This window comes from Montipora capricornis, chromosome 2 (assembly GCF_036669925.1).
Source record: "Montipora capricornis isolate CH-2021 chromosome 2, ASM3666992v2, whole genome shotgun sequence".
Classification (NCBI taxonomy): domain Eukaryota; kingdom Metazoa; phylum Cnidaria; class Anthozoa; order Scleractinia; family Acroporidae; genus Montipora; species Montipora capricornis.
Window position 1 is genome coordinate 37,109,910 of NC_090884.1, and position 12,051 is coordinate 37,121,960.

The 12,051-nt window shown below is 40.0% G+C and overlaps 1 protein-coding gene across 2 annotated transcripts; it reads left to right on the forward strand.

The window, feature by feature from the left end:
- Positions 1 to 4,278: 4,278 nt before the first annotated feature.
- On the forward strand, positions 4,279 to 7,132 carry LOC138037963 (adenosine receptor A1-like). Of its 2 annotated transcripts, none has more exons than XM_068883796.1 (2): positions 4,279 to 4,348; positions 4,941 to 7,132. In XM_068883796.1, exon 2 carries the CDS (start codon positions 5,550 to 5,552, stop codon positions 6,519 to 6,521), a length of 972 nt encoding a protein of 323 aa, XP_068739897.1. In that variant the 5' UTR covers positions 4,279 to 4,348; positions 4,941 to 5,549; the 3' UTR covers positions 6,522 to 7,132. The 2 variants fall into 2 exon arrangements, with proteins under 2 accessions (XP_068739897.1, XP_068739895.1); XM_068883794.1 differs by lacking the exon at positions 4,279 to 4,348 and adding an exon at positions 4,356 to 4,832.
- Positions 7,133 to 12,051: the final 4,919 nt, after the last annotated feature.

Genomic DNA, 12,051 nt, shown 5'->3' on the forward strand with positions numbered 1-12,051 from the left:
GGGCAGATTTTGTGGCTCGATATGAGATGTCTTGGCTGCAAGTTTTTCGAAGTAACGCTGATATCTGATAGAGTTAACCTACCCCTGGTTTACCTCCAAAACATGATACAAGTGATTTTTCACCTGCAGTGACAACGCCAGAAACAGCAGAATGACAGATGAAGACCAACGTTAGCGTGCTCTTTGAAGTAAGGTACATCCTCAAGTTTCTTCAGGGCTATTGCCTTTCCAACTCCATAGAGGCGCGATATTGTGTCGCATCCAGTGACGGTGTGAAGGAAAAGGAAATTTCTGCGAACTTCCTTACCCAGCTGTTCTTTCACTTTCTTCATACGCCAGACACGGGCACATCTCGAGTTTGCGTTTGTCTCAGGTCAAAAAAAGAGGCCACATCCACCTTCGGAAGCATGGTAACACAGAAGGACTGGCAAATCTGTGCCATCCCCAACTAGAACCATGGAATTCTTTATGGCAGACTCTACAGCGGTTTTGACTACAAGTAGGTCGGCGTCACCATTTGCGGCGTCACCTCTGGGCCATGGGACTCGATGGAGAAGAGAACCTGCGTCCAGCACGTACTGTATGTTCCCTTCAGGTTGTGTCTTAGCCTCTGGTGTAAGCTTTGCCCATAGTGCATCTGCTAATGATGGCTTTGGTGGCTGCCTTAACATAAATGGGTAGTCGAAAGAGCTGTGGGATATGTGCAGAGCTCGTCCCGAAATAATTTCTGAAATACAAGTTGAGGGTCAACTTGTACTTGTACTCAATCTTTACGGAGGACTTGGATGCTATAGTGACTGTCTGGGCACTTCGTTTGAATGAGTAATCTATGGTTAACGTTCCCTTCACTGACGCTAGCATCTTCTCCCCGACGCTCTTGGCTGTGTCAGCACTGACATTACTATCAGCGTTTACACCATTCATGATATTCCTTAGGGTTGTGAGTAGCCAGAGCACTGAGGATGGTCATTGCCTCCTTCATTTCTCTTGTTTAGACACATCTTTGTTCTGTTCTCCAGAATAAAATTAACTCCTGTCAGCTTTTGCATGATGTTTTTTGTTTCGGCACATGCATAAATGCAGGCATAGATAACAGCCAGATAAGACGTTGCTAGTCCGTTTGGTCCCTCCCTCTTGTCAAGCCTCCACTGGTTTTCACGCTTCTCAAAAGAACCTGTTCGACGACTACATAGGTCTATCGATAATCCGGCCCAAAATCGATCACTTCTTCTTGCTACGTGAAGACTTGCTAGACATCCTAGTGGTCGATACGGAGGTCTGTCATAGCTGAGGCTTGTTGAGTCATTAGAAAAACTTTCTTCTTGGTATGGTTGGGATGTCTTCAATCGCGTATTTTCCTTTTTACTATCCAAACTCAAAGTTTAAATATAAACAAAAATCCTTCACTGTATTGGAAGGGAATTACTTTAGACTTTTTAGTTTTCAAATTGAACTAAAGCGCAAGATTTGCAGGACACACACTTTCCCTGTTAGATCATAACTGGGTGAAAACATTTCCTTCGGTTTTTGCGAAAAATTTCCCCAATTCCTGGACATTTTGCTTAACATTATGAGGGAAAAAAGATAAATTTACTAATGAGTTAGGACAAAAAAGAATATTACAATGTAAAGCGCGAAGCAATGAGTGAAAAACAGGTTTTTCACCAAGATGAAATTCATTTTGGACGTCTCTACTCACGTCAAATTACATTTTCCTGAATTACATAATCTTGGAACATGACATTACTGTTAGGTCTTTTAGTGTAAAATTGTCCTTTTTGCGTTCTAACATCGCTTGTGGAAGACCGTGTTCTTCGCTACATAATTCACTCAGATAGCCATCCATCGACGACATCTCTAAAGGTTTCACTTACTTATAAAGAATAATTCTCTTATTTAATGGGTATATAAATGCACTTAACTAGGAAGATAACATAATAAATTTTCTCAATCTTTGCTAGCCTATGCTGCACGTGGCTTTAAACTCAAGCAAAACAACGGTAGCTCACAACAGATAGTAAATGCAACCTCGTTTGCATGCTGAGCAATATAGGGCTCTAAAAAAGTTGTTTTTTGTCAACTTCCCCCAATCGGATTTTCGGGGACTTTTGATATGTTATAGAGGACATGTCCCTGGACCAAAGACCGTTAAAAATCCTTCTTTTGCAATTAGTGGCAGGTTGACCGACTTTTGGCGATAAAATGCCTGGACTATTGGTATTGTATTTTCAAAGCTACTACTTTAATTGTGAGCGCTAGTATCTATTTGTAAGTGTTTCTTTTAAAAAATCAAACTGAATAAAACAAAGTAAAATGGGGTTATATAGGTATGTGGGAGTATACAGAGAAAGAAACTGAGATTTCAATTCGATTCCGCAGTTCAGGAGGTTTTACCGTTTAAGGTTAGTCTTCTTTCGAAAGGGCTGTCAAGCCGAACTTGCTTCTTATCGTCGGTTATTTAAATTGCTTCACTTTTTTCCGCGTATTCGCAGGCTTCTCGCATCTCAGCAAATGTTAATTTTATAAATAGGCCTTATCACGGTTTTCGACGCCATCTTGACGGGTAGGCAAAGCGGTCAGAAATTACAGTGTTTGTATGAGAATCCGATAGCAAATAACTTCTTCCAAAATAGGCCTTATCACGGTTTTCGACGCCATCTTGACGGGTAGGCAAAGCGGTCAGAAATTACAGTGTTTGTATGAGAATCCGATAGCAAATAACTTCTTCCAAAATTGAATTTTTCACAATTTCTGAATCGCAACGTTAAAATACTAGTTAGAAGGTTGTATTCACCAAGTTTGAAGTATGTAGCTTGGCTAGAAGACGCTCAGTTAATTTTTTGAATTTTCCACACATTTGTCTGTAAATTTGGCTGGGTAAACAAACGTCTAGACGCAGTTCGCGGGAAAAAAATTTTGAGACTAATGTATGGAAAATTAAAAAAGAATGGATCAGCGACTTATAGGAAAGCTACATCCTTCAAACTTGGTGAATACAATCTTCTACCTAGTATTTTAACGTTTTGATTCACAAATTGTGTAAAATTCAATTTTGGAAGAAGTTATTTGCTATCGGATTCCCATACAAACACTGTAATTTCTGACCGCTTTGCCTACCCGTCAAGATGGCGTCGAAAACCGTGATAAGGCCTATTAGGAAAATGCAAATACTGACAGGCACAGACTATTTGATCGGTGACTGCTGAAGGGTTGAAACATATGGTGACAGTTAAGCTGAATCCGCCATTTTCAGTAATGTTAAACGTTTCAAAGTAAGTCATGAAATGGGAAAGGTCAAATAACTTGATAACTTTCCGGGAAAAAAAGACAGTCCAGTCTGCATTGCAAGCGTCTGAGGCATAGTTCATTTGCATGCGACACTTCATCGGGCCGCCATGTTGGATTTGATACTGCTTCTTGCCCCACTCTTCCTTTCCCCATAGTCGCTGATAAAAATATTTTTACGCACGGGTTGTGTTGCCTTCTGAAATAAAATTCTAATATTGGTTATTTAGTCTTCGACCGGAAATTATAACAGAAAAGTCATTACATTCCTCCTTGTTTCCTGTGTAAGTTTGGATGTCTTACTTAGTACAATCAGATGTATTATTTAACTTAAAAACCAAGCAATTTATTTAATGAAAGAGAAAAAAGCCAGAGGTTGTAGTTAATGCTCACATTAGAAGGAAAACGAAGCCACTTTCAGTAAATACGTCAACTCAAAACAATGCCGAATTCAGTAAACTACTTTTTTCATACGAGCAACCCTGAAGATTTGTCAATGCAAAAGTGTGTTTATTTACTTTCGCCTAAATCGGCTGTTGTTCCGTCTATATTTCTGTGAGTTGTAATCCGCAAACTCAGGAAATCGTGTTGGATCGCCCGGGTGCACTTTTTGTGTACCCCGGGCAACTCACATTTTTGGCATTTGTTTCGGAAAATTCATTGAACTGAGTATCAAATGGGAAACAAAATTTTTCATGCTATTCAACCTTGCAGGACCAAACCTTGTTTCATTCTAGTGTTGGCTTATTTTATCAAAAAATGCCGGTCGTGTATCGATCAGGGGATTACTTCAAATGCAAATTTGTTTTAATTGTGCCAAAGGAAGAAGGTTGAAATTTGTGCCACTCAAGGTGTACCTAAAACTAATTACTACCAGCATTTTTGCAAATTGTATATTATGAGCTTACGAGGAACCAATAAAATGTGGACAGCCGATTTATTCTTGGAGCATAAGGGAGAAACTTCCATTAGCAAGTGTCACTAAGTGTAAATAACAATAGCCAAAGTGTCGGAAAAGCAAGCTACAATTTCAGAACTTTACCGAGGATTGAATTTAAAATAGGTGAGGCTTAAGATAACAACAGTGTGCTTGCTTCACTAAACATGAAAAGCGTGAACCTTCTAGGTTGAAAGTGGTGGATTTCGAAGAACATTAAAATTAACTAACTAAAATAAGAGGAAAACTGTTCATTTTGAAACGATGCTTTTCTTCTGAAGTGAAGTTAGATATTTGGCCTTCAACCCCTAGCATAACAAATATTGAGAGATTAGTGTTTACATAATCGTCGGGGGTGGAAGAGAAATAATGACTAGTGAATAACGGCTTTAAAAAAGAAAAAGAATAAGGAATACTTAGCGTTCGAACATTCAATTCGAAGTAAGGAATTTTACTGTTTCGAATACGGAAAAATGAATATCGAACAAAGTTTCAGTAATGAATAACTTCGAAAAATTGGAAAGAATAACGAATAACAGATCAAATTACTCCGCTTCCACCCCCGATGATGTGGTAAATAAAACCGGTAAAAGGAACACTTTTCTCACAGGTACAACTTGGTGCTTGATATATTTTTCCTGTACAAGAGCCAAAACTGATTATACCTAACGACATCATAGGCCACTTCGAAGGTCTAAAATCGCTGTTCTTTCTTTAGGTTCCGGCAGGTGGCATGCCAAAAATATTTTCGTAGATCAGTTTCAAGGATGACTGTGGCGTGATGAGGGGCTACAAACTTTTGTACTGAGTTAAAACGACAGTGAGAAAGCAACAACTGCTCCAGTGGAGAAACTGAAAACCTGCAAACACTACAAGACACTAGGTAGTGCCGAGACAGCCAGACACCAATTCGTATACCAAAACTCCCGAAATTGAAAAGCCTTTAAAAAATGACTTTACTGGATAAAGGGAGGCAGTGGAGAGAAAGCTAAGCGTGTTAGGATCATTCAAGCAATCGTTGAGAACATTCATTTCGCCGTAACGACTAATATACTGTTTTATAAATGATGCTAGAAAGAGGAAATTGAATAAGGTTTATACTAGCTGTTTACAGATTTCCAGACGACTTGAAGAATCCGGTTGTCACAGCGTTGATTCTCTTTATTTTTCCTGTCAACATTTCTGTTAACGCCTGTCAGCTTGGGAAGAGTCTGTCTAAAGGGAATTAAAGCTAGGCGTTCGAAATCAATAGACCAAGAGCCTTTGATGGCGGCAAGGAGACTTGAAGTCGAACTAGAACATTAAGCCATCCAAGATTGAGGTAAGGATGACGGCCCTTCAGGCTCCAAACTCATGCGGGAAAGTTCTTCCGCCCACTGGATTGTCTTATTTTACTGCATCGTTTTCAGTGTTTCTTGCGCTCATAACCATTCCCGGAAACCTACTAGTATGTATCGCCATCATTAAGGATCCGTTCAGGAATCTTAAAACTCCATTTCATTACTTTTTGTTGAGCTTAGCCGCGACAGATTTGATAGTAGGAACATTGATGGACCCTGTATCCGCCATATACCACATTGGTGAAGGGCTTCAATCCGACATTGTAGACATCAAGATTCTGCACATTTTGTATTTCATCTTGAGTACGGCATCTATTTTGACACTGGCAGCACTTACAGCCGACAGATATGTCGCCGTGTCAACGCCCGTGAAATACAAGACAATGGTAACATCAAAACGTGCCATCATAACATCCATCATAATTTGGATTGTGGCATTTGGATTTTCCTTTGTCTACTTCAAACTCGGATTCATATTTTATTCCTTTATTTTCGCCAACACCGCAGTCATCTGCACGTTTGCCGTACTTTTATTTGTCCACATGGCAATTGTCAAAAGATTGCACCAACGGGCAAAATATTGGCGAGATCGGAGAGCAAACGACAGCACAGAATCTGGTAAACTGGAAAATAAAAACAAAATCATAGAAGCAAAGAAAGAGAGCAAAGCGGTTAAGGCATTGATGGTCGTTCTTTTTGCTTTTTTCGCATCCTTTACACCTGCATGCATAATGATCTACCTGTTGAATTTCTGTACTAGTTGTAGTTGTTTAATGATTCACTGGTTGCGAGATTTGCAATTTTTAATTGTCTTATGCAACTCTGGTATTAACCCGTATTTGTATGCGTGGAGAATTCCCCAATTCAAAAGAGCATTTTTCAAACTTGTGAACATAAAGCAAGCGAGAGTGGTCGTGGATGTTTCCTTTTCAACAACTCAATGTCCAGAAAAGCTGTAAGCAGTGCAGGGGCGTTGTCAGGGGTGTCCTGTGTTGTCCGTTACCTCCTCCCCCCGCCTTTTGAGAATGAACAACAGAATACAAACCAGAGAAAATAATGTTACCTGGAACTTACTTCATCTAGGCAGCTATTTTGTATGCTTGCCCCCCACGCTCACTGCTCGTCTGAAAGATTACCACTTTCAATAAAAACAGTGTGGATGTCGACAAACTAGTAAGTACCCTGGGATTGAGAGAGTGTGACCCCCCTCTTCCCAAAAAAATCCCAGCTACGCCCCTGCAGTGACGCCCAACAAGGATAAATAAAAATTAACATCGTATTTGAAACAAAAGACAGTTCCTGTTATTATAGATACATTAATAGTGGAAGACATGGTACTCGCGTCATTTGTTAAAAATGCGCCATGTTTTGAATTTTCACATGATTCTCTTCGAGAAGAAACGGGACTGATCAGGATTTGCTAGAAAAAGTCACCAAGCACAGTTTTTTCCTTAGGATAGAAAGTAGATAACATTAATTAAGTGTCAGAGACGAATCAATTTTGACGTGAGGTCAAATAAAAGACAAAAAAAGTTGTTCGTTAATGATTGAAATATTTAAGGTGAGAAATTGCCATTGCACGTCCCAACAAAGAGCCTTTACATTTATAATAGTAAATAATAAAATCACAATTACCTGTTAGAAATGTGCGAACGTAATATCATGGGGAAGACGACTAGCAGTGTTTGATTGATTTACATAAAGACAGAGAAACAGATGGAGTGTATTGAGTCAGGGGCGTAGTCACCTATAAGCCAATAAGACCTGGCTCACAAACTATTCGACATAATTACCTACCGAGAGGATAACCTTATTTATGGATACATTGCATAGCCTATCCCACAAAAATAACAATCCTTTATTAAGGACACAATTGATTTTATCACTTAAGATAGGCCAAGATACAATTTTAGTTTCAATGTACGTGTCTATAGCTTGTACACAAATACGCCTTAAGAAGAGGAACGAACATAGTATGCAGGGCATACGAAAAGAGTTCCACAATTATAATACACCGATCCCATCATATTTCCTAAGGCAAACGCTTGGTTTAATCCTGCACAAAAACTCGTTCCAGGTCAAGCACATGGACCCTAGCGGCCGAATTGTCCTCCTCACATCTCTGTCAAAACACTCCCGATACACTTGACGAACTTGTCAACAGCTATAACACGACCTTAGCTCAAGTTCTCGACCGGCAAGCGCCATTGTGTACAAAAGTGATACGCTCCAGACCGTTGGTCCCTTGGTTTAACGAGGAATCAAGGTAGCAAGGAGGGAAAAGCGAAAGGCCGAGAGGAAGTGGCGACGCACCGGCACAAGAGAAGACATGTTTGCGTATAAAGCAAAAAAGAACAGTGTGAATGCTTTGATGAATGAAACTCGATGCAAATTCTATAATGACTTTGTCCAGGATAATAGTACCAATCAACGCAGTCTTTTTTCGGCAGTGAAGAAGCTCCTCAACCAGAAGGACAACAGGGCGGTGTATCCCCCTGTGAATAATAACGTTAAACTGGCAAATCAACTGGGAACGTTCTTTGTTCAGAAAATTGAGACCATAGGTTCCAAGCTCGACAACATGGCGCAAGGGTTGCCATCCCCTCCCAATGACTACGCCACAGTACCACCTTCCTCGTTCAGCAAATTCAACCCCCTTACGGAGGAGAAGGTTCGCAAACTCATCGGAAGCAGTGCAAAATAAAAAAAAGAAGCACTCTGGACCCCATGCCGACCCCCCTAGTGATGGATTGCATCGACGTCCTTTTACCAATCATGACGAAAATGAGCAATCTATCACTTGAGTCTGGGTTGTTCGCGGATAACTGGAAGTGCGCACTCGTTTTCCCACTACTGAAGAAGCCTGGGCTGGACCTCCTATACAAGAACTACAGACCTGTAAGCAACCTGCAGTACGTTTCTAAGCTGACTGAGAAGGCGGTGTTTGAACAGATACACACCCATATGATGACCCACTCGCTATACCCAGAGTTTCAATCATCATATCGTCAAAATCATAGCACGGAAACAGCTCTTGTTAAAGTTACGAACGATATTCTCATGAAAATGAACACTCAAGAGGTCACGTTGCTGGTCATGCTTGATCTTAGCGCCGCTTTCGATACGGTCAATCATAACATCCTGCTAAAACGTCTGAACGAGGAGCTTGGGATTTGTGGAGTGGCCTTAGAATGGTTTAAGTCTTACCTGGTCAACAGAGGTCAGCGAGTCTCCGTCATGGGATCTCTTTCAGAGCGCTTCAGCTTGGACTGTGGTGTCCCACAAGGGTTCTGTCTGGGCCCCTTGCTTTTTGTTATCTATGCATCCAAGCTATTCTCGGTTGTTGGGGATCAGCTTCCACACGCACACTGCTACGCTGACGAAACGCAAATCTACCTGAGCTTCAAGCCTAACAGTAGCACGTCCCAGGAGGATGCAGTTCGTTCGATGGAATGTTGTATCGAGAAAATCAGGCACTGGCTGATCCAGGACAGACTCCTTATTAACGATGATAAGACCGAGTTTATGATTATTGGAACTCGGCAGCAACTTTGTAAATTGCAGGCTATGAACATTAAAGTAGGTAGTTCAGAGATTAGACCTAGCTCGCGAGTTCGAAATCTAGGTTGCTGTCTCGACCCCAACTTGCATATGTGTGACCACATAACAAACGTATGTAAGACAGCTTTTTATCACTTACATAACATCAGACGCATTAAGAAGTATCTATCGAGAGACAGCTTACTCCATCTGGTACACGCATTCATCACGAGCAGATTAGACTACTGTAATGCTTTACTGTATGGCCTTCCCAAAGAACAAATAGCTAAGTTGCAACGGGTGCAAAATGCTGCCGCTAGAGTAATAATGGATGTTGGGAAGTATTCCCACATAACTCCGGTACTCTATGAGTTACACTGGCTACCAGTGCAAGCGCGCATTCAATTTAAGATTCTGCTATTAGCTTTCAAAGCCACTCATGGCCTCGCGCCTAGTTACATCAGCAATCTTTTATCTATTAAATGCAAGCCCTCGTATAATCTTAGATCCAACTCAGGCATTCTGTTGAAGCCACCAAGTGGGAAGATGCTTGTAACCTTGGGTGGGCGCGCATTCCAGGCAGCAGCACCGCATTTGTGGAATGAGCTCCCATCACAATTACGTACTATTCAATCTGTAGATGTTTTCAAGAAGTCAATTAAGTCATTCCTTTTTAAACAATTTTTCCTTGATTAGCAGTTAAATATATGAATGTTATATTGCCATTTAGACTTGTGATCATCTTTTTAATTGTATTACTTTTAAGTTTTTAACTTATCATAAATATCCTAATTATTTTATTTGTTGATTTTATAGATCTTATTATGTAAAGTGCTATTGATCTTGTAATTGTAAATAGCGCTATATAAGCAATACTTTATTATTATTATTATTATTACCCTCATGGCAACAAATACGGCAGTCTCGTTTGCCAATATTTTCATGGCGCAAATTGAGACAAAGTTAATACAACAAAGTGACACCAAGCCAAAAATATCATAGTGGAAAAGATATATTGATGGTCGATATTTTCTCCCTTTGGGACAGTGATAAAACAGAAGTGGACCATTTTTATTATTAAACAAGCTAATAAATTCCACCCTTCCATGAAGCCGTAATATTAGAGACTGGAAATCACTTTCCTCGACACAGTGATGTTTAAAGGGCAACGATTCAAAAAGGAATCCATCCTGGACGTTAAAACTCATTACAAGCCAGCTGAAACCTTTCAATATACACACTTCAACTCATGCCACTCCCCAGGCATAAAAATGGCTTCAACATTTGAAGAGAGCCAGAAGTGTACCAGTTGTTTTCTTAGTGTTTTACAGACACGAAGTTTTGCATTTAATTCAAGAAAAAGTGTCACTGAGACATGATGTCATTAAAAAATATGGCTCCTTGTTTGAAAAAATCACTTTACATGTGTTAATAACTCTATTTTTTTTTCTCCCCTGACTTCCACGAAATCGGTCTTGCAAAACAAAAATGGCTAGCTACGCCCCTATCTTAGGGTCACTTGTATGTGTGCTGGATACATCACAAATCACTAGGAACAAAAGTGGCCAGTTAACCATTGTTCCCTTCGTTAGTAAACAACTGTCTGTTCGAAGTTAAAGACTTGGGTCTGGATATGCAAGAACATTTTAAAAGTAGAGAACTGGAATGACAAAACATAAAAAGATTAGTAACCAAGGAAACTGTACATTACTTTCTTTGGTCGGCGAAATGCACATGTCTGTTGACAAAAATATAAGATTAATTATTAAAAAAGAATTAATTAAAGGATGATGGTGCCCGAATAGTAAGTATATTAATCAGGACACCATCATAAGCGTCATATTCCTCTTATTCCTGTTGCAACATGTGTCTTCCACTCAAGTGCACACTTGACCCTATATTACATGACTTTCATCTCGTGCCATGTAAGTCCCCCGTCCTCCAACTCTGACATTCTTGCACGCCTCCAGGTGTGTCTTAAATCAGTCCAGCTCTAACAACTCCCTTCGGGCTTCCACTTGGCTTATTTCCGTCTGGCTTCCTCAGCGTGAGGGCAATCGAGCCCCATAATCTCCTTCTTTACCTGCCGCTGTCCTGACTGACTAACTGAACAAGCTCTGCATGCATCATGTACTTGTTGTCAAATTATTTTATTATACATTGGTGTCACCAGTTTGATTTTGATTGGCTATAAGCGCGCAGCTAATTCTTGCTTGCTCTGTTTCTCTTACGTCATACCTACAAACAATAAGCAATTATTGGATGAGGTTGAGCATGATAGCGAAAATTATCAAGGCGGAGGTTTGTGTTATCTGCCGAAGCCGAAGGCTTATTATACAATTATAAACGTAGAAGCGTTGAGACATTTCACAGAACAACAACAAAGTAAGCCACGCAATGACACGTTTCAGTGTAAACATCTTTATTAATGACAGCCGTGAATTACATGTAAAGCGGAATTCAAAAGGTTTACTGAAAGGATTTACGCCTAAAACATCTGAAAACGTTTCAGGAAAACTGAATCGAACTGAAACTTTTGAACAAAATTCTAAAAATCAAGTTGTACGGTCTTATGTTCCCGATATCGAGATGTAAACAAAACTTCATTGTCTGCAAAAACGCGTCATACCTATATGCATAAATACCAGTGTCTGTAGATGTGACGCGATGACACAGCGCCATCTAGAATAGGCCATTTCCGAGTTCATGTCTGCCTCCTCTTCAAAGCGAGTCTGAGTGCGAAGTGTTATGAAAATTTGTTTTCATTCATATGTAAACTAGAACTGTTTACCATCAAAAAACTTCGCACTTAGACTCGCTTTGAAGAGGAGGCAGACATGAACTCGGAAATGGCCTATTAGCGGGGTGCTTTTAGCCAATCAAAATTGGGATAGCATCAGCATTGCATAATAATAGATTTATATATGTAGAATTGACGTCATACCTACA